The 22,706-nt window shown below is 39.0% G+C and overlaps 2 protein-coding genes across 3 annotated transcripts; one reads left to right on the forward strand and one right to left on the reverse strand.

The window, feature by feature from the left end:
- Positions 1-839: 839 nt before the first annotated feature.
- On the reverse strand, positions 840-8,012 carry slc25a35 (solute carrier family 25 member 35). The gene is made up of 5 exons (XM_085288773.1): positions 7,461-8,012; positions 7,280-7,345; positions 7,048-7,200; positions 5,187-5,321; positions 840-4,954 (listed from the first exon to the last, which is right to left on the reverse strand). The coding sequence occupies exons 1-5, from the start codon at positions 7,830-7,832 to the stop codon at positions 4,784-4,786; spliced, it is 897 nt and encodes a 298-aa protein (XP_085144899.1). The 5' UTR covers positions 7,833-8,012; the 3' UTR covers positions 840-4,783.
- On the forward strand, positions 2,468-22,028 carry grk1b (G protein-coupled receptor kinase 1 b). 2 transcript variants are annotated; one of them, XM_085288772.1, is made up of 9 exons: positions 2,468-2,724; positions 14,567-14,627; positions 18,496-19,208; positions 19,677-19,804; positions 19,981-20,138; positions 20,391-20,474; positions 20,775-20,899; positions 20,988-21,189; positions 21,300-22,028. In XM_085288772.1, the coding sequence occupies exons 3-9, from the start codon at positions 18,510-18,512 to the stop codon at positions 21,581-21,583; spliced, it is 1,680 nt and encodes a 559-aa protein (XP_085144898.1). In that variant the 5' UTR covers positions 2,468-2,724; positions 14,567-14,627; positions 18,496-18,509; the 3' UTR covers positions 21,584-22,028. The 2 variants fall into 2 exon arrangements, with proteins under 2 accessions (XP_085144898.1, XP_085144897.1); XM_085288771.1 differs by lacking the exon at positions 2,468-2,724 and adding an exon at positions 13,905-14,426.
- The last annotated feature ends 678 nt before the right edge of the window (positions 22,029-22,706 follow it).

A 22,706-nucleotide genomic window follows, 5' to 3' on the forward strand; every position in this document is an offset into this window, starting at 1 on the left:
TCAGTGGCAGCAGGTCTTATGAAGAGATGAAATCAAATTCGATATTCTATTTAGTTCAGATCATCAATATGTATGGACGAGGTTAGAATTGTACAAACTCTATTTTTGCTTTTTACACTGGATTTTCATGCGAGTTCCTGATTTTCACTAGCAAAATATGAAGAAATAAGGGTTGTCATGAACTTTTGCACAGTATTGTGTAACTGTGAAATATTGGTCAACTGTTTTTCTCAGTCATTTTTTGTAAAAGTGTACAGTATTAAAGACACGCCACCTTCAGTCATCCTTATGCCAAAGGCCCTTTTCATATGTGTACACATAATTATCTCTACTTCCTGCAGTAGGAGTCACGTTGCAGGTTGACACAGGTGATTTTCATAACTATGATATCAGGCATTCACAGAAAGGTTAACCTTAACTTCCAGTTGGAGGTGCAACTAACATCCAGTCATGCACAAAGAAAGTCACGCAGAAAAAAATATCCAGTAATAACTACTGTAACATTACCAATTAGAAAACGTTAGCATACTTCTTCATAAGTCCTCTTAAGTCACCTGCCAAGCAGAGCGATATTGTCATTTAAGAAATTTTGTCCAGCACTTTCTGTTCTCTACCAGCTGATGGGAAACTTCATCACTTTACCAGTTCTTCAATGTAGCGGTGAGTTAATCTCTTTTAAGGAAAAGAAACTCCAGCTAGCTGCTGCTGCTGCTCAATGGTGGGAAATCTTGAAAATGACATAAATGTACTACAAGACATATGCAGTAAAGTTTGAGAATAACACACAGGAAATTTTACATTTTCAACACTGTTGAACAAAGTAAGTAACCACCACACTGTTGGACAATAAAAGTCTGAGTTTATTTGCTCTTCACTTCCATTCCACATATCAAAAAACCATGTTGGAAAATTATTTTCTAACATTCATGAAATTGAACCAAGCTGCTCCATGAAATGACCGATAACACATAACTTTTAGAACTGTCATGAGGTTTAAACTTTGGCAAATATCGTATAATAGAGACACAGAGAAATGAGCTGAAAGATTTCCAAACAAAAGTGTTGATACATATACGTTTTTTTTGCATTTATAGTGTTTGAGCATCAAATCGCTCCCTTTCCAAGGCCTCTGTATCAATTCTAAAGTTTTTTTTCCTAAAACTATCAACTAATCTTTCTATTTACTGAGACTGTAGAGAAAAGTCCAAATACAGGTTTGCTGTAATCTGACTTTATCATAACTAAAAGCTAAGGTATTGAACTGCGGTGTAATAAAATCGAGCTGGATTGGTAATTGTTAATGACACAACTTTTGGCACAACTTTTGTTTGACAGAAGTCTCATGAAACCACTGAAGTGACAGATGTGGAAGAATCCATGTTCCCTTTGGGCTCCATGCAAAGACCACAGCACCATTATATTTTGATCCACCCTAAAATTGTTCCATCAGTATTTGGATATGCCGCACTGCTGCCTAGTACACCTATCAATTAGAGATGGCACGATACCACTTTTTTATGTCCGATACCGATACCGATATCATAAATTTGGATATCTGCCGATACCGATATGAATCCGATATAGTGTTTTTTAATCAACAAAACTGTTTTTTAAATATCTTGCTGCATTTTGTATAAGTTCATACTCAAGTTTAAAACAACAACTACACTAAAGCTATTCTGTTATACCTGTATGCAAAAAAAATGTTTCATAGTTCAGCAATACTGATCAATCTAATAAACTTAAACCTACACCATCCTCCCTATTCTGGTATTTTAAAGAGTACTTAGCATAAATATTAAGCAACCTAACTAATAGGGTTCCAACTCCCAGCAACAACAAAAATAAATAAATAAAAAATAGGGAACCACCCCTCACGCTCCACCTCATGATGCTTAATCGACGTAATCAACCTTAATTTGATGCAGTGTGAAAAAAAATGCACAGAAATCAATTATTTTTCAAGAAATATTAAATAGATTCAACATCTTTCTTCAACAAAATTGCAGACTGCACAGATGGTACCTTCCCAAAGGAAAAAGTACTATAGCTTACTAGGGTATATATATTAGACTTAATAGTTACTATATACAGTAATGGACTTCTATTCATTTTGCATCAAATTAAAACTTTGGGTGTCAGATAATTATTTATTAAAAGCTCGACATTTTAAATGAGAATAAGAAAGAAAAGTATGTCTTTGTGCCCCCTTTTCCCTGTTAATGCCCTATCGGCCCCCCTGGCTAAACTTTGCTAGATCCGCCCCTGCACAGTTACCAGCATCAGCTACGTAGAAAAAGATCCTCGAGTAGAAAGTAATATTAAATACATTCTAACAACAGCTGATCAAGCTTAAACGTGCTTCTGTTGTTCAGCCGCTGGTTTCCTCTTTCTGGTGCAAAGTGGGCCAAAAGCAAACTAGAGAGACGGACTCACGACAGAAAAGCTGATCAGCTGATCGTTAAGCAGTTTCATGATTGAAGTAGCAGCAAGAAGAGGCAGTCGCTCCATATATCGTTTGTTAAGCTTAACGCAGGAATGCTTTACAAACATTCAGAGATGGACTTACACACTTGCTTTACTTCTCTCGGGATAACTTTGTCGGAGATGAAATGCCGGGTTGCTAGCGAAGCTCCAAATGCTATCCAGACCACCGACAGGTCCCGCATGCCACAGCCGCTCTATCACGTGATGCATACTGCTCCGACGTGCTAACGTTCTGAGGTGAGTTACGGTGTGTTGCAAGTTTTGTGAGGTGCTTTCGTGATATTTAATGGATCGGATTACATTTTTTATTTTTCTCCGATATCCGATCCAGTAATTTAGGTCAGTATCGGACCGATACCGATACGTAATATCGGATCGGTCCATCTCTACTATCAATACCACCTTAACAATTAAAATAAAAATTTAAAAAAATCATGTTCCCTTACAAAAAAAAAAAAAAAAAAACTCCATAAGGAACCATATACAAAGAACAAATGAGCATAATTATATCAAGAAAAACACATTTAAAAACAGAAAAATTGCCAAAACTCAATTCTTTTGAAGTTCAAAACTTCATAATATTTAATAAACTTAAATAACAGTTTCCTGCCTTCTGTCACAAACTTCAGGGAACTCTATTTGTAGAGCTACAGTACATTTGTTACATGTCACATTGTGCTGTTGCATTCAAAGGTGGTCGGGAATAACTAATAATGCTCATATAAATAAAATCATGGGCATCCTACACTTATTAAGAAAGCATCAAAATCCACAAAGTTTTGTGGAACTTCAAAATGTTACCAACAGTTTCCATTTCATGGCAATCTGACTGTTGGGCTCAATTATGAACACTTCATAGAACCAAAACTCAAGCAGATGGAGTCAGTGGACGAGCTGATAAACGTCACGTCTGTAACATATTAAAATAGACCGCTTTTATTCCTAAAGGTTTATTAAGGCACACTATTCACCAACTAGCTTCACCAACAGATTTTTGCTTATTAACCAAGACATTTTAGCAGAGCAGCAGTAAGGTTTCTAACTCATGGGCAATAATTAATTGAATGTTTTGTCAACGTCACAAATAAATTAATATGACAATGAAATACTTTAACCCGCGCTTGCACACTCAACAAATGTACCAGTGCAGTTATAGAATAAAACTCCAATAAATCCATTTACATTTAGAAAAAAGGGGCCAGTCTCCATCAGTGTTTAAACACAATACTTTTTATGAAATGTGTCATGTATGGCAATGAAAAATGTGCAGTTTTTTTTGTTGTTATTGTTGTTTGTCTAATTTAATGGAGGGAGCCGCTTTGATGTGTATATTAAGAGTAACGGCTCCTGCTATTATACAGTACCACATGCTTAGGGAGAGCATTGGCTTTCACATCCTTTTTTTTGGCAGATCCACTGGATACTCGCTTTGGTTTATGAGGCCTAAAATATTTCATGTTAGTGGAGTTTTCTTTCTTCACCTAAAGAGGAAATCTGTCTACTGCAGAAGTCATTTTGAAACAAAGCCTTTGTCCTAGAGTTGCCTTTAACCACGTTACATATTTATCCTTTTGTAAGGCTGGGAAACATTTTTCTCCACATACTGTTTGACAGTAACTATATTCTAGGATGCATTTGACCTACTCAAACTCAAAGCTCAATTATATACAGTTCACAAAACTTGAGCCTGGCATGTTTGCAGTCTTTAGAAAGTTTAGGAAACTCCACATAGACCTAAAAAAAGTTTAAAGAAGTTTTGGTTTTGCAACCAGCTGACTACACTGGTGAGTCAGCTGGTTTTCAACTGGTTCTCATTGGCTTTAATGAGTCAAAGGCAAAGTTGCTTGACGGAAATTGCTAAAGGCCAAAATGATTAAGCACAATGCTGCTGCAGGGAATTTGTATCACGATCAGATTTTCCTAATTCCCAGACACACAGAATAAAAATAGGACATTGACCTCGTATCCTCAGTACGCAGGAGTTTAAGAGCTAGAAAAAAGGTACAGTGTTGAATTTCCTCTGGAGGACATACAGCATACTGTATGGTTCTATGTGACAAGTGCAGTTAATATATCCTTCAGCAGCTCAATAATTTAACATTTTCACCTTCATTCTTGACACATTTGACTCTAAAGTGTTTTTTTAACTGGAGTGTAAAACATTACCTTTGCTCTAGAACACCTTCAGGTGTTTCCATCCACCGGATAATCATAAACTCATTAAACGACGATTCATTTAACCTCTGCACTAAGAACATAATGAGTTACCCATTTTCCAGTGTCTTTGTCCCGGGTGTTATCTGAACGGCTGGTAGAATTTGCGCAGTTCATCCCAGAAAAACAACGAAAGAATGGTGTGTGGACCGAGTCGGAAATAAGACGCTCCCAGGCCTTTGTAAAGCCCCGTCAATCCCTCCTTCTTCAGGGTTTTGGAAAAGCAGTCAGTAAATCCTTTATAGAGCTGACCCTAAAAAACAAGAGAGTGATTGTTCTTGTTCTACACCCACCTTATATTTTTGTTCAAGCAATCTTTCTTGTCTAAACCTGGAGCCAAGTGACCAACAATTTCTCCCACACAAATGGGAGATGACACAATGAGGGATTCACAGAGGATGAATACAATGAAAACATATCAACCACGCCGTGAGCTAGGATCTTCCCTTCACTTCATACTTCTCCAGTCTGGCCCCTGTGCTCACCTTGCCCAAATGATCCACGGGCTGGTTGTAGAGCCGCGTGCTCACCACATCAAAAGGAGTCATAGCCAGCACCACCACCACACTACTGATCATGCCGGCGCTGAGGGCCACCAGCCAGCTGTTCGCTGGAAACACCTTGGCAACAGAAGAAAATAATATTACAGGATGGACAGGTTTAGAGAGCGTGCACACGTGGGCCTGCGGTTGCAGTAGAAGTAGAGGAATAAGTCATTATCAAGATAGCAGCATGTGTGCAGCCACTTCTAATTTTAACTCCTCATAATTGCACGGTTACGTGCAGCGAACCAGAGGAAGGAGGCTCTATTATTATCGAGGTCATTCCATCTCAAGTTACCGTGCACCTTCCGATTCACCTGCTAATACAGCCCAACGTTTGGATATATGAAATTTTATTTGTTTAACACATATTGTAATTTAAAAATCATCCGTCGATACATTTCAAAGTTTTGTCACACTTTGAAATCCGAGGCAATCTTTAACACGAGTTTCTCAAAAACAGTTAAAGACAAAAGCCTGACATTTTCACTTGTCTTTCTTACCATCCAATATAATAAAGCTATTACAGTCCCATATTTAAGCACACCCTTTAAACAAATATCTAGAAACTATTTGATGTTTCAAGCTGAAATTTCTGGACTCCCCAAAGATATCCCCTTATTTGGTATTTGATGATGATGGAAGAGAGAGCTGTCAATGCATAGTGTCAGCCCGGCTGTAGCACAACCCATATGATGGAGGGAGCTTTGCACAACACCTTGCAATGTCCTGACTCAAAATCTAGCATGTCAGCATTTTTTTTTTAACTCTACGGCAATAATTTTGTCTCTTCTATTTTTTGACAAATCCAAAACCGCATGCACCGCTTCAGTTCCCACCATCTGTTTGAAATCATTAGCCAATTTGTCCATCCTTATGAAGCACACTGTGAAAGACGGAAAGCACGACTCACTGACGAGGACAGGAAAGAAAGACAATATATTGCCCAATGACCACAATAACACCCAAATTAGTCATAGAAGTTCAGCTATCGCTCTTGATTTTATACTTTTTACCAATTTTTTCCATTTTTAGTTATTTTATTCTGGCACAGTTAGTGTGGACCACCCACAATTTTGCTGTACACGTACAATGACAACAAAGGGCAATTTTATTCTTTTCTATTCTAAATACAAAGTTCTTCTTCTTTGGTTTAATAAAGCTAATTATGCATGAGGTAATGGCTGAGATGATGGGAGGTATGTTCAAGTCCACCTCCATTCTTACTCACACAACCAACCAGTTGGGACAGCGTAAAGTAAGTCAGCCAAATCAAGGAAGTAGTAAATTAAAAGTATACACAAATGTAAGGATTTTTGCTAATATAATTTTTTGGGAATTTCTTATTAAGGAACTCTTTTTTTTTTAAAACTAGAGCTGGGTCACTGATTTACATCATGCAGACTGATGCTCTAGTTACGCAAGCCTTGTGTTTTCAACAGGGGGCCAATAAAAGGTGTCGAATTTCCATTCCAGGGGAGTGGAATACAGAGCGCTTTGTCAGTGTTACAGCGGGCGCTTTAGGAGCCTGTAAACAGCTACTGACTGTAAATCACCTTCTCAAGCCTCTAGTACTGTTTTGGTCTTGTAATTAGACAAGAATGTAAATAAGGAGTGTTCAGATGTGTTACCCAACCCACACTCACTATACAAGCAGACTCTAAAAAACAGTCATGTTTATTTTAAACAGTGTGGACATATGGAAAATATGCACACATGGTGGAGTAGTGAAGAAACAAAACTCCCTCTGTGAGCCGCCTTCTACCTCATTTTCATGTCAAAAGCAAATGAGCCACACACCAACCTGCAGGTCAATGACGAGCTCCTTGGAGGAGGAGAAGGTGGACAGCTGAGCGGCCGACCCCACGCTGACCCTCGGCACTGCAGCGCTAGAGCCCCTCCACAGTCCCAGAATGCCATGATTTCTGTAGATGGCAACCAGGGCGTGGGTCATCCCCTGTGGTGAAGACGAGCAGCATTTTAGGACACTGTTGATGCCTCCCACTCATATTCGCACATTCACTTTCTCAGGTTACCTGGTGCTTGTACTGATGACCAACAGCGATAGAGGAGGTGGCCTGACTCTGCAGGTGAGTCTTCACCTGTCAGTGGAGACAATTTAAGTTTATCATTGACCACAGGTGAAAGTCACAGTTCACTTTAAGGTCACGCCTGAATAACTTTTCACAAGGCAAGTGGGCAAAGCCAGCTACTGACCAAGTATATGGGGCTGCCCATCACAGCTCCCACCACTCCAGCCATAGCCCCTGCTACTGTGGTTTTGACAGCGTTGACCCTTCCATTGGTGTGGATGTAACCCGAGGACTCTATGATGGCGTACGACCCGAGCCTGACTCCATTCATAAAAAACTGATAGCATAGCCCGGGTACTAATCCTTTCTGTAATCCCACTAGTCCTTCCACTTTGCCGATAGTATAAAAAGCGTGGAAGACGTTGCGATAATACACATGGTAGGATCCGCGGCTCTTTAGCTCTCCCTGAAGCTGCATGCGAGTTTTGACGACCTCCAGCGGGTTGGTGAACACACAAGCGCCGCATGCCGCCACTCCGCTCAGCACGAAATCCATCGCGACAGACCGACCGAGTGACCACCGACGGGCCGACAGATGTACGCTTGAGACCGGCCTCCAGTCTGTCTCGTTCTTCACATCACTGGACTTTTGCTAAGCAGCTACCCCCTCCCACATACTGTACATCCGTACAAACCACGACAGCTGAGTACAATACAAAGAAGACATAAGAGTACTTCAATGCGCCTCGTAATCTCAAAATTTCGATACACGAAATAAGAAAAATCGCTCATCTGCTGAAGGCAGCAACAAAGCAGACATATCCAATTGCGGTATTTAGAGAATTTCAACTTATGCGTGATTTCATTTTATTTCTCTGTTCCGTGAAATCATATTCACCCGTGCTACCAATTCTTTTTTTATACACAACAACAACCATTTGGAGATTTATAAATGCGCAGTGAAATTAAAATAAAATAAATGGATATTAAAAAATATAAACAGAATGCTGTTAAATACCATATTAGTTACCACCATACTTGTTAAATATCTATCCATCAGTTGCATGTTGTTGCCTTGAAATTTCATCGTACACTTTTTCTGGCCCCTAAACATCTCACGTTAGAGATTCTACTGGTGCGTGCTACGTAGTTCATGTAACGGGTCTCTGCTCAGCCACTGAATTTGGTCCTTAATCTTTGTGCTCGGTTAACAACAGTCACAATAGACAGACGTGATTGGATCAACGATTGCTGGCGCTAGATTGGATCGACCAGGTGACCAGTTCACCCATTGTTTTGAATTACCTGATGTGATAGTTTTTGGATAAATCCTATCAGAGCTACTTGCATCCAGCCACAATTAAAAGGAAAAAATAAGAACTATTACCTAAGACAGTGTTTCTCAACATATTTCACATTAGAAAAATAAATCACACGGCACACCACCAAACAAAAATGTCACAAAAAGCATGTAATAATTTTTTCCCGCACACGAGGTATAGTGGAACTGGCTCGGTTTGTCCCCACAGTATACCTTTATGCTTTCTTCTGAACACTACTCATGCAAGGGCCTTCATCTGGGTCGGAATTTTCTCCAGGACCCAGGTCAGACGGACTACTTTTTCCTACTTTATCTATTGCTATTATGCACTGCGTCATCTCACAGAATGACTTTTTAATTCTTCGTTTTCTTCTGTTTTACTGCAAGTTGCCAACCCATTTAATTAGAGAAGGTAGTTACACTGCCCTCTAGTGGAAGAGAATGTAATTGTTCTGCCCATTATTCACGCCGATTGCTTACAGTACTAAGGTGGAACCAGATAATCTTCCACGGCACATCTGATCATTTCGCGGAAAGGTGGTTGGGAAACACTGACCTAATACACAGTTAACAGTTAATTTCAGATTTTTTTGTTCAATATGTTGTTGAAGCATCAATTACTTTTTTTTTTAAATAGTATGATGCTACAAGCTTGCCAGTTTCTCCCATTCTTCTTTGCAGAACCTCTGTAAGGACAAGAAAGACATTGTGGACAAAACAAGACACCCCCCATAATCTTTAGTGACAATATTGTAGTTAGTTAAATGGTCTGATTGTTCAAATCTGTATTTTCTTTGATTGTGGTAAAATAATGTGTGCCCCAGTCTCCAAAAATGACATAGTGCAGGAAGCGTAGTTATTCCTCCGTTACACCACAAGAGGGAGTATCCCCTAAAATGAGCAGCTCTAGCGGGAGTAAAGAAGCCAGCCACTACCCATAAGGCAGTGCGCCTATAAGCGTTATGTGAGACTGCAAAAGTGTGTAACGCTGTGCTATGTCCATGTATATATTTGTAGATGCAGTAAAGGCGAACTCACAATGCCACACTGGTTTCAATTCATTTTAATTCAAGTGTGCAACACCTCTCAAGCTCCATCATGTTTGATGGGGAGTGTTGTTCCACAGCTATTTTGAGATCTCTCCAAAGATGTTCAGTCGGGTTCAAATCTTGGCTCTGGTTGCAAAGTCACTCCTTTGTTATTATTTCTGTGTTTAAGGTGGTTTGAAGATTAACTTTGACCCAGTCTGTGGTCTTTTCCCTTCCTTTTTCCAACCTTGATATTTTTCTCACAGTTCCTGTGGCTAAAAAACAAAAACATACCCACAGAATGATGCTACCATCATTGTAGATAGAGATGTGGTGCTGGGATGATATTGGCCAGGAAAAAGAATTTGATCCTTGTTTTGTCCGACCAGATTTTGTTTATTGTGGTCTGAGAGTCCATCAGTTGCCTTGCAAGGTTCTCCACAGAGCAATGCTGGAGCTCTGTGAGAGTGACCATGAGGTTCTTAGTTGCCTCCCCAATACAGGTCCTTCCTAAAGTCAAAGTCAGCTTTACTGTTAAAAACCATTTGTTCAGGTCATACACAGGAATTTGGAACTGCAGTGCTCCCACAGCCCCCAGTCTTACACTAAAACAACAGAAATCAATCTCAGAGCAATCTACCTCAATTGCTCAGTTTGGCTGGGAGGCCAGTTCTAGAAAAAGACCTAGTGGTTCCAAATTTCTTTCATTTGTGGATGATAGAGGCTACTGTGCTCATTGGGACTTTCGGTGCTGCAGTTTTTTTTATACAGTTCCCCAGATTAAGGCCTCTATACAATCTTGTCTCTGAGGTCTACAGGCAATTCCTTGGACGTCATGGCTTGGTTGGTGCTCTAACATACACTGTCAATGATAGGACCCCATATAGACAGGTATGTGCATTTACCAACTAATGTTCAACCAACTGAATTTACCACAAGTGGACTCCAGTTAGCTTGTAGAAATAATTGTCAGATGATCCGTATAAACAGGATACATCTAAGTATCATGGCAAAGGCTGTGAACACTTGTGTATGTGTTATATTATTGGCAATAAATCTGTAAGAACTTCAGGCCAACTTTTTTGACTTTATCCTAATGCTTCTTCAAATAGTGTCTATAACTAAGGTCATTGCTCTGGTTAATATCCATGTCTTCAGAACTCAGAAGGTTTATCATACTATAGTATGTCAGATACACCAAACTGAAAGCTGTTTCCCTGAACAGCTACCCTGAGGTACCCCTGAGCAAGGTACCGTCCCTACACACTGCTCCCTGGGCGCCCAGTGGCTGCCCACTGCTTCACTGAGTGAATAGGTTAAATGCAGAGAGGAATTTCCCCACGGGGATCAATAAAGTATAAAAAAAAAACAACTACAAGAAAGGTTTCCATCCATTCTAAATGTACTCTATATTTCCAAAAGTACTTGCTTGTCTGCCTTCACATGCATATAAACTTGAGTGGCATCCCATTGTTAATCTATAGGTTCTATAGGGTTTAATAAGATGTGCCCCACTCTTTGCAGGCATAACAGCTTCAAGTCTTTCTTTCACAAGGTTTAGGAGTGTGTTTATGGGAATTTTTCTGGGAGCATGAAATTATCCAAAATGTCTTGTGAAAGAGTTCCTTTCACTAAAACTAAGGGGCTGAGCCCAACTCCTGAAAAACAATCCTACACCATAATCTCCCCTCCACCAAACTTTACACTCGGCATAATGCATTCTGACAAGTACCGTTCTTATTGCAAACGCTAAACACAGACCTATCCATCAGATTGCTAGACGAAGAAGCATGATTAATCACTCCAGAGAACACATCTCCACTGCTCTAGAGGCCTTTGGCGGCATGCTTTACACCACTGCATCTGAAACGTTGCATTGTGCTTGGTGATATAGCTGCTTCACTATATCACCAGATCTCTTAGATCAGGGGTGTCAAACTCAAACACACATTGGGCCAAAATTCAAAACTGGAACAAAGTCACGGGCTAACGTTAATATTTATTGAAATATATTTATTCCTCCAGATATGAGAATGAATCTTTTCTTATGGACTCAAACAAGTTTTGCTGAAAATGTGAATATGGAACAAGCAAAGCTTAATACTAAACAATATATATATATATATTAGCTGTATAATACCAGTAGGCCAGCTCTAATAGTAATTTGTTATGGCTTTGCGGGCCAAATGTAATTAGGCTGCGGGCCAAATTTGGCCCGCGGGCCAGAGTTTGACACCTATGTCTTAGATCAAGAGATCTTTTGCTTTTAGCCATACCAAGGTCGAGGCTGGTTCATAGGGGCGATCGAGCATTTGCAGTTGTAGCGCCTAAGCTGTGCAATAGTTTACCCCTACACGTCAGACAGGCTCCTACTGTCAATCTTTTTAAATCTTATCTTAATTTGTATTTACTGGCTTTTAATACAGCATCGGAGTTATTTGTTAATTCATATTTGATGTTTGGTATCAATATTATAGGTTATTTTACTAGGTATTTTTTATTCTTGTACAGCACTTTGGTCAACGTTCCTGTTGTAATTAAATGTGCTATATAAATAAATAAATACGGTACTAATGGAAACAGACTCCATGAAGCTCTCTATGCACTGTTCTTGAGCTCATCTGAAGGTTACATAAAGTTTGAAGGTCTGTAGTGATTGACTCTTCAGATAGTTAGTGACTTCTACACAGTATGCACCTCAGCATTCACTGATCCTGCACTGTGATTTTACATGGCCTACCACTTTGTGGCTGAGTTGATGTTTATGCCGATCACATCCACTTTGTTATACCACTAACAGTTGACTGTGGAATATTTAGTAGTGAGGAAATTTTGCAACTGGACTTGTTGGACATGTGGCATCCTGTCATGGTATCCCCGCTGGAATTCACTGAGGTCCTGAGAGTGACCTATTTTTTTTAACAAATGCTTTCAGGAGCAGTCTGCACGCCTACGTGACTGATGGAAGGGATTGGAACTCCTGAATTCAATGATTTGGATGGCTGAGTGAACACTTTAGTTAAAGTTAGAAACACCAGGTAACCAGGGCAGCTCCGCTGAGCTCAATTAGAGATTACTGCGTGAGATAGAACAGTGACTTCCACTGCTGTTTTTAATCACATCTCTGTTTAATCAGATGAAGAACACTTACTGCTCAGCTGCGTGAGGATCACGAATATTCTTACAGCTCCAAAGTGTGTGCACTGCAAATATAATGAGATCTTAACACAAAATTAATTAAATGGTCTTAGTGTAGTATTGAATATTGAATATATAGTAGTTGATCAAATTGTCTCGTGACAGGACAATGGAAGATTGAGCATAAAACCCGGATAAGACGGATGTTTTTCCAGACGATTATCATTTCTGTGACATCAACTTTGATTTCACAGATGAAAACATAGTGGTCAGATCCTCTAGACTGTCACGGTCTTTGGACTAATTTGATTAACCTCCCCGTCTGGGTCGGTGGGTTTGTTTGTTTTTCATCACAGAGCTGGATTAGACGTGACAGTAAAAACGGTTTCACCTCAAACCCTTTTAAATAGGATTTGTGCCGAGGGCGTTTTGATGCACACAGTGAGACTTAAAACAGCCAAACAGGCCCAGAATTTCTGTTATTACTGTTATTTCTTTATCGAGCCACTATATAGTCGTACAGAACTAGTGCTGTGGTGGCTGCACTATGCCACCACATCAGATCGTGAACTGTAAAAATTCCTCTCTGCTTATCTCATCAAATAAAGGGATAAAGGGCCATTCCCATATAATGCAAAAAATTAACAATTAAAAAATTAAGCTTTTGGAAGGCTGAATGCATTTATTTGTTCTTGGCACAAAGATCAATAGGATAACAGTTTTTATATTGATATTAAATACTTTTGTAATAAAAGAAATGCAACTGCTTGCAGTCCCATAATGTAGTGAATGTGTAGTTAAGTCAACATTACAAGAATAGTATTACAACACACTAACTTTTCTGCTCAATCAAAGGCGATATTCCCAACAGCTACACTGTGCAAGCAACTCATTTATTTATTCTGTCCTCTTTAGGTAGATGATCTAAATCCTTCTTCTCCATTTCCTCAACAACCTGCCAAATCCTATCACCTGCCATGTGCCCACATAATCTCTTTCTCACCTGTTCGAGCGCATTAAAATGCTTCTGCAAAGATCTGAATTCACATACATAATGAGTATAAATCCCGCTTACTGATGAAGCTAAGGTCATACAGAAATAACATTCCTCAAAGTTTGTATTAACAAATGCTGCGGTGTTTTGCTCTCGCATACACCCCGAGGAGATAATCCATTTTATTTCTCTCCAGCCTGCTTCTTCTGCCAATACACCGTGTTGTTGTTGTGAAATTTGTAATGATGCTATTTACTAATTCTCATTGGTATGATTCACATATGAAAATGTACCTTGGACAAGGAAAACAGGACAGTTATAAATAACAATATAGTCTGAAATGCTCACCCCAATACTCACCAGTGGCTTCTGCCAAGTTGCTCACTCCAATAATGTCAGGGTGTAATCCTCACCAGGAAGGAGGATTTCAGGTGCAAAGTAAACCTTAACCTGAAACACTGACCTGTCCAACACATCACACAGTGACGAGAGGAGGAGAGAGCAGGTTTATTCAAGACACCGACAGGCCAGAGCTGTACATTAGTGCTTATATTCTAATTAATAGAAGGCAAACAGGTAAAATAGTAGGAAAATATAAGTTGGATGGCGTTCAATTGGATTTAATTTGTTGGCCTCAAGCTCTGATTTAATTTGCTGCTTTAAAACAAGGTAAGTTGGAGTTCATCATGTACCTAGGTATAAAGTAAAATCTTTTTTTTAATTAACCATTGTGCATTTTTTGATTGTGACAATAGCCTAATGAGATTTGTTCAACTGTCACATGATACATTAAAATTACTTTCTTCCAGTTTTTTTCTTCTACAAGCTAAGTTGCGGCGTACATCTGTGTCGTTTCAAGAAATTTACCAGGTAAGCACCAAATATTTGTAACATCAATTCAACTTTTGACCAAATTTGAAATACTGTCATGACTTCCTCTCCCGTCTCTGAGTTATCGTGTTAATACATTTGCTTTTGCAGTACATTAAAAAGTCAGTGCTGGTGACACTGAAGCATAAAAATAATTAAAACCTGAAAAGTAATTATAAATAGCACTGAAAGAGCTACATTCAAAATTAAATGGGCCAGAAATATTATTCAGTGGCTGTACAGAATCATCAGATAAAAGTTTGTATTGGCACCATCGGGGTTTCTTCCTCATATGCATAGCTACATACATTTACTTAACAGAACTGTTTAAGAGCAAGGAGGTCATGCATAAGTAAATCCCCTGTATCAACAACCAAGATTAAGGAGGCAGACATCTGATACACCCGGGGCTTAGCCCTAAAGGGTAGTATGTATGTGGGATTGGGATTGGGGGGGTTAGAAATGACAAAGATTAATAGGCTCTGTTTTGAGTTTTGTTCAATAGGGAAAAATATATATCACATGTGCAGGACACCTTAAACTACGTAGTTTTTTAATTAAGCAGCAAGGCAGAACAAGGTCAGGGCTGTATCAAGACACGAGGACTACACACCAATTCAACCAGACCCAGAACTGATCCGGAATTAAAACAGGACTACAACAGTTCAAAATCAGGACTACTTAGGACTTAACCAAGACAGAATCAGAAACAGAACTAGATGATAGTAGCACTAAAAATCATCATAGACCTGCACTACACTTATTGTTTAATTCTACCAAAGTCCACTATTTAGATTGAGAAAAGTTTATATAATTATTTAGCCTTGTTGTGCAAACAAGCCTGCAAAACTTAATAAATATAGAATTTGAAAAATAACAAACCTAAAAAGAAACACTAGGTACGAGATACATGAGGACCTATGATACGGTGATACTTTTGGTAAACAACCATTTGACTAACATGTGTGTCTCACCTGCTCTTGTTCCCACTCAGTTCTGTCCTCATTCTCCTCTCTCTGTTTCTCTCTTTTGATGTTGTACAGTAAAAAAAATGTTTTTTGTTTTCCATAAAGTGTATGTAAGTATCTGGTTTAAACTGTGACTATACTGCTGTATATTGAAATTTCTCTTGTTTTGCATAGGAATATACTGAACAACATACAAAGCATAATATATAAAATAACATCTACCAGAGTTATTTATTTGAAAGAAGCACCTCATGTCCATTCTTGTATATCAGTGCATTACTGAAACCGATTTATTTAGCCGTGGAGGGTAACAACTGAAAATATGAAATAAACACACATGTAAGCTAAGAAACAGCATTGTTGTTGTTCGGCTTTTCATTTCGCCATTTGTTGATTCACTTGAAGAGCAAGTAACGTAATATGGGTCAAGTGATCAGTTTGATATCAATCTTTTGTGATGCACCGTCATATTTACATTATTTGTACAGTACGAATGATTTTCTTTGGTACCTGGTCAAACTTTTGTTTTATACAGTTGTCAGCCAGGCATCTAACTATGAAAAAATTACACCCCAAAAGACCCCGGGCTTCTGAAAAAGCAACCCGGGCTTAAGCCCAGTAAGCCCCCCCCCCGCTCCGCCACTGCTGTAGAGTAAATACATCTAATGCATTTAGAGCTCAATTTATTAACAAGCTGATATTACTGATTGATGTTAGTTATCTGCCGCCGATGTACTGTTATCAGCATTTATGATAGCCGTTAAATAAAAAATAATAAAGGAAGAAAGGCCCTGCGACAGACTGGCGACCTGTCCAGGGTGTACCCCGCCTCTCGCCCTATGACTGCTGGGATAGGCTCCAGCACCCCCCCCCCCCCCCCCCCCCCCCCGTGACCCTGGAAAGGATAGGCGAAAGCAAATGGATGGATGGATGAAAGGAAGAAAGGGAAGAAGAAACATGCTTCAACCGTGTTATGAGTGTTGATGTTTTATAGTTTGTCCACCAGAGGGCATAAATGTTTGCACCGCCACAAACATAAGAATGAGTTAATCTGAGCAGCCAGTCAGAGCATATATGAGTAAATAAATAAGAACCCATACCAAATGTTAGCAAAATCTGTTTTTGCTTCATGTGTGTGAAAGAAAACCGGTGTAGAAAATTGGATTTTTAAATCACCAAATATCTGTGTCGTTCTCAAAACTCTTATTTCAGTTGGGCATAGATTTATTCATTGATAGAGTAAAAAATCTATTGAATGTTTGGAATAATAATGTCATACTTTTAATATGACATTTTAATATCTGCATCCATAAAGCATATTTTGCAGTTCATGTTACCCCTAACATAAATCTACACCATCTACATCACTCTATAATATATAGAGATTTATGTCTATATAAAATGCAGGTCCCCGAAATCCTTTGCCTGTGTGACTGTATCGTCATGCAGCTGTAGCGCCCCAAGTTTAGCACTGTCAGAAGTCCTCATCATTCACTTTTGTCATTTGAACAGCAGGGAGCAGCATATAACAGCATTTTAATATTTTCACCATCAATGATTCTTACCTACATACAACATACCTAAATTGATATAGAAACAGATAATACATTTTTAGGATCATTGTTTAGCGTTTACTTAAATTTAAGATGGCACACAGCTACTCCGACACTACCCCGGCAGCTTACAAAGGAATAAGATAACTTATTCTGATTCGCTTCAACCTTATCGTGATGAGTTAGGACGAGAACAACAAAATGCTGAAGCATTAAGTGGTAGTAAAAAGAAACAGCTGACTAAACACTGAAAAACTAATTAGGTTAACTGGCAACAGGTCAGTAACTTGATTGGATATAAAAAGTACATCTTAGGCAGAGTTTTTCAGAAGTAAATATGGGCATAGGTTCCAAGATTTGCAAGAGACTACAGATTGTGTATCAATTTCAGAATAATGTTCCTCAATGAAAAATTGTGAAGATTCAAAATCTAGAGATATGTCTGTATGCCAGGAACAAGGCCAAAAACAAATATTGGATTACTGTGATCTGCAGGCCCATAGCAGCATAGCATTAAAAAAAGGCATTACCACTGACTGGGTTCAGAAACACCTTCAGAAATCACTGTCTGTGAACACACTTCAAGTTAAAGCTCCATCACTCAAAAAAGAAGCCATTCGTGAACATGATCCAGAAAAGTAACCTTCTTCTCTGAGCCAATGCTCATTTAAAATGGACCAAGGAAAATGCAAAACTGTTCTGTGGTCAGAGAAATTGAAATTTGAAATGATCTTTTGGAAAACATGGATGTCACATTCTCTGGAGTGAACAGGGGAGGCACCATCCAGCTTGTATTCAGCTCTCAGTTTAAAGGCGAGCACTTCTGATGGTCTGGGGTGCATTAGTGCTTATGGAATTAACAGCTTGAAAATGTGGAAAGGCACCACAAATGCTTCCATCCAAACGGTGTCCTTTCAGGGGAAGGTCTTGCATATTTCAGTAGGACAGTCCTAAACTGCATACTGCATCTATTACAGCGTTACAATAGAGGTGTGCCATCAAATCTATATCTGCCTCAGTTTTTTTTTCTTAAACTGTACATTTTCTCAGTTTAAACATTTGATGTTTTATTTGGTCTATTGTGAATGCATATTGGTTTATGAATGTATGAAAATCATTGCATTGTTTTATTTGTATTTTAAACATTGTTGCAACTTGCAATATGGGTTCTATTTTTTGTTAGAATATTTATTTAAAATTGTGCAGAATTGTAATATAGTCTAGTGAATGATATGAGAGTTTTCAAGACAGTGTTACAAAAGAGACTGATCTTCATTAGCTACCCCTTTAATGTAGTAAAATCTTATTATCAGCACTTTTAATGACATTTTTGGTTTCATTTGCCAGACAAAGGTGTAGCCATGGACATCGGTGGCTTGGAGACTGTAGTGGCAAACTCTGCCTATGTGTCAGCCCGTGGCAGCACGGATGGAGCTTCAGCAGCTGCGCTGCGTGACAAAAAGATGCGTGCCAGACTGAAACTCCCACATATCAGAAATTGTGAACACATGAAAGCAACACTAGACACCACCTTTGACAGCATGTGTGTCAAGCAACCCATCGGCAAGCGTCTCTTCCAGCAATATCTGGAGAGTGATGCAACCCATAAAAATGCTGGAGAGCTGTGGAAAGACATTGAAGAATATGTCGTGTGCCAAGAGAAGGACAGACTGCAGAAGGCTCAATTGATAGTCAATAAATACTATCAATCAGCTTCAAAGAATTTTTGCACTTTCCTAGAGGAAAAGGCCATCATTCGAGTTAAAGAAGACCTCAAGAATGTCCGTGGTGACTTATTTAAGGAGAGTGAACAACAGCTGCTCAAGCACTTGGAAAAAGCGGCCGTGGATGGCTTTAAGAACAGCATGTACTTCCTGCGTTTTACTCAATTAAAATGGATGGAGAGCCAGCCGTTTGATGAAGAGTGGTTCATGGACTTCCGGGTACTGGGTAAAGGAGGTTTTGGCGAAGTGTTTGCTTGTCAGGCAAAGGCAACAGGCAAAATGTATGCGAACAAGAAGCTAGACAAAAAGAGGCTGAAGAAACGCAAAGGCTATGAGGTAAAATGCTAAGACTTCACAAAGCGGCTCATTATTTCAAGAAAGCATTCAGAGTTGTAATGAACATATACAGCTAAACAGTTGTTTTCAGCAATGGTTGATTTGCTCTCAGCACAGGCTGCACATGCACATAGCTTTATGTACTTTACCTGCAATGTGTCAAGAAATCAGAATCCGAAAGTTAACCTTCAAAGCGTCCTTTGAAGTGTACAAAAGCCATTATGAATAGTATTTGTTGCTTCTTAGGTTTCCTGCAGTAGTAAGACAGAATGTCATATACGGAGAAAAAAGGGCAATGAATCTCTCTGGCTTACATGGACCTGTGTATAACAACCTATTATTAATTTATAGAAGTAAAATAATACAAATTATCTGTTTGGCTTGACATTAGATGTAGGGCCTCCTGACATTGCACATTCTTGGTTTTGTTGCGTTAATCATGTTTGCTAATGTTTAATTTCTCTTTAGGGAGCAATTGTGGAGAAGCGCATCCTTGCAAAAGTTCACAGTCGGTTCATTGTGACGCTGGCTTATGCCTTCCAGACCAAGACAGACCTTTGCCTGGTTATGACCATCATGAATGGTGGTGATTTAAGGTGCTAGATCAAAATCAGTTACAGCAAAAATATGCACACATCAACCTAAACACTATGACTTGCTAGACTATGACGTGCTAGTTCCTGTAGTTAACACGGGTGAAGGATCCACTCCCCTCATCTCGACAAATAAGTTTGTAAAAAAAAAAAAGTCAATATTATTTCCTTTCTTGCAGGTTTCACATGTACAACGTCGATGAAAAAAATCCTGGTTTTGATGAGAAGAGAGCATGTTTCTATACAGCTCAGATCATCTGTGGGCTGGAACACCTTCATCAGCACAGAATCGTATACAGAGATCTGAAGCCAGAAAATGTACTTCTTGATGATGCAGGTAAGGAATTAAGACTGTAACACTTAATCTGTTTTCCATTTGTCTGTTTATATTGTCAGTTCACTGCCAAAATCTTTTAGTCTCTGTCCAAACCTGTCCTGAGATTAAAAAACAAAACAACAAAAAAAACAACCCTAAAGAGAAATCACATGCAGGTAGCGCCCAATCACAAAGCCCTAAATGACCAGTAGGTAAATGATGTCCAAACTTGTGTCCATATGCTACTGCTGTAATCAAAGCCTTTTTACTTAGGACATGTCCGCCTGTCAGATTTGGGTCTGGCTGTTGAACTTCCACCAGGAAAAGATACAACTTCTGGATATGCTGGGACTCCAGGTAAGTCATTTAACTCCTGTTATACCTGAAGATAAAGTTGCACTTATCAGCCTCCTTAGATAAACCTTTGATATCAATTTTAAAATCTTATGTTCCCTTGTTCTCGGGTTTGTGCATTCACAAACTTGGGTGAATGCCCATCTGCCCACATAAGCCTTTCAGGGCTGAGGGGTAAAAACTATCATATTGGAGAAAAACGTGTAGCCTTCAGGTTAATGCTGCCAGCTCAAACCTCTTTACCAACACGTAGATTGCATTTCTGGACTATTGTGTGTGAAACTGTGTTACATGTTAATACAGGTTTCATGGCACCAGAGCTGCTTCAGAAGAAGCAGTATGATTACTCTGTGGACTACTTTACTCTGGGAGTCACGGTGTATGAGATGATTGCTGCCAAAGGACCTTTTAGAGTACGAGGAGAAAAGGTGCTTTACATACATCCTCTCTTCTCCTGCTTGTCCTTCTTGACGGTTCTCTGTGCCTAATAAAATGTATATAATGTTGTTTCTTCAGGTCGAGAATGAAGAGGTAGCTCGCAGAATTCTAAATGATCCAGTTTCTTACACACCAAAATTCAGCAAAGAATGCAAAGACATCTGCGAGGGCCTGATGGAGAAGGACCCGACTAAACGACTGGGCTTCAAAAATAACGAGTGCGCAGAGCTCAAGAATCAACCATTTTTCAAAGACATTAACTGGGGACGTCTAGAAGCAGGTGATGAAAAAATATCATCGACAAGCGCACGTATTTCCTAATTACATGTCTATTGAAAACGATGCAACAAAAAGATGCTCATTTGTTTATCTCTTGTGTTTCATCTAAAGGAATGCTACCTCCACCATTTGTCCCCGATCCTAAAATGGTCTATGCCAAAGATATTGATGATGTGGGTGCCTTCAGCACAATCAAAGGTGTGGTCCTGGATGACAAGGACGCTGAGTTCTACAATGACTTTGCGTCCGGCAACGTCCCAATACCCTGGCAGGAGGAAATGATTGAGACTGGTGTGTTTGGAGAGCTGAATATCTGGGGAGAGAAGGGGAAGTTGCCCAATGACCTTGACCCTAATTATGTGGAAGCCAAAGGGGGGGGATGTGTAATGCTTTGAATTTAGATGGATGCAAAACAGATATACTTCTAATTTTTAAGATCAGTCATTTGTACAACAATCTGTTGTTGATGTATTTAATTTATATTATATTGTTATTATTTATGTAGAATTTGCATGCAAATATTTTATCTACTTATGATGTAATATCTATAGTATTTATAGAATATATAGAAAAGTACAGCATGGTGAAATAACACATAGCTGAAATATAAAGTTGTCAAAACATATGTTGCACTAATTGCATTGGTAAGATTTTTATTCAGTAATTATAGAAAAGCTAACTGTATAGAAATCACATGCAATGTAATCTGTATTGACACTGTAGTAATATGTTTTTGTTCTTTATGTATTTATTATTAAGAAACAGGATTTAAGTAATTATTACAGGAAACATTTTAGATAGAAGAGTTAAAAGCAATCAATAAAACCTTCGGAAGGGCAAGAGTTGGTTCTTTTCATTTGTAACTTTCTGGCCTGCATTTGAATTTATATGAATATACATGGTGATAAAATATATAGCAAATGTCCAGCTTGTGCTTATGACAAAATGTGGAAGAGCCAAAAAAATTACTTTGTTTGCCAATGTGAATGCAACACCAAATCTTCTATCCATCAGTGTGTCTTTGGACTGTGGGAGGGAAGCCAGAGCATCCAGAGTGAACCCATCTAGTCAGAGGTAGAAGGTGCAAACTCCACATAGAAAGGCCCCAGCCTGCAATCAAACCCAGGACCTTCCTCCTCTAAGGTTACATTGTTAACCAACACAACAGTACTGACGAGACCAAATCAGCAGATTAAATTTCATTGCACGTTTACCAGCTGCAGCAAAACTGTGTTGACATTTCACTGATTATTTATTCACTTCTACAAAGAGGCGGCTTGTTCTTACTGAGAAAAGAAAGACAAGGATTTTCTAGAATAGTTGAAAAAAGTGTTGGTCAGAACAGTATGTTATTGAAGGACATTTATCTTGTTTGTCTCGAGTTGAACACGTTTCTTACTGATACTGACCTTAATTACACCATTCTGCGTAATTATTGAAATAAATTATTAACCATCTGATAATGATGAAAATCATGACATGATGACGTGTTCCCCGAACAAACCTGCAATAAATCTG

Source organism: Mchenga conophoros, linkage group LG10, assembly GCF_057382185.1.
Source record: "Mchenga conophoros isolate Kocher_MC1m ecotype Shallow Benthic linkage group LG10, M_conophoros_male_GT1.1, whole genome shotgun sequence".
Taxonomy (NCBI): domain Eukaryota; kingdom Metazoa; phylum Chordata; class Actinopteri; order Cichliformes; family Cichlidae; genus Mchenga; species Mchenga conophoros.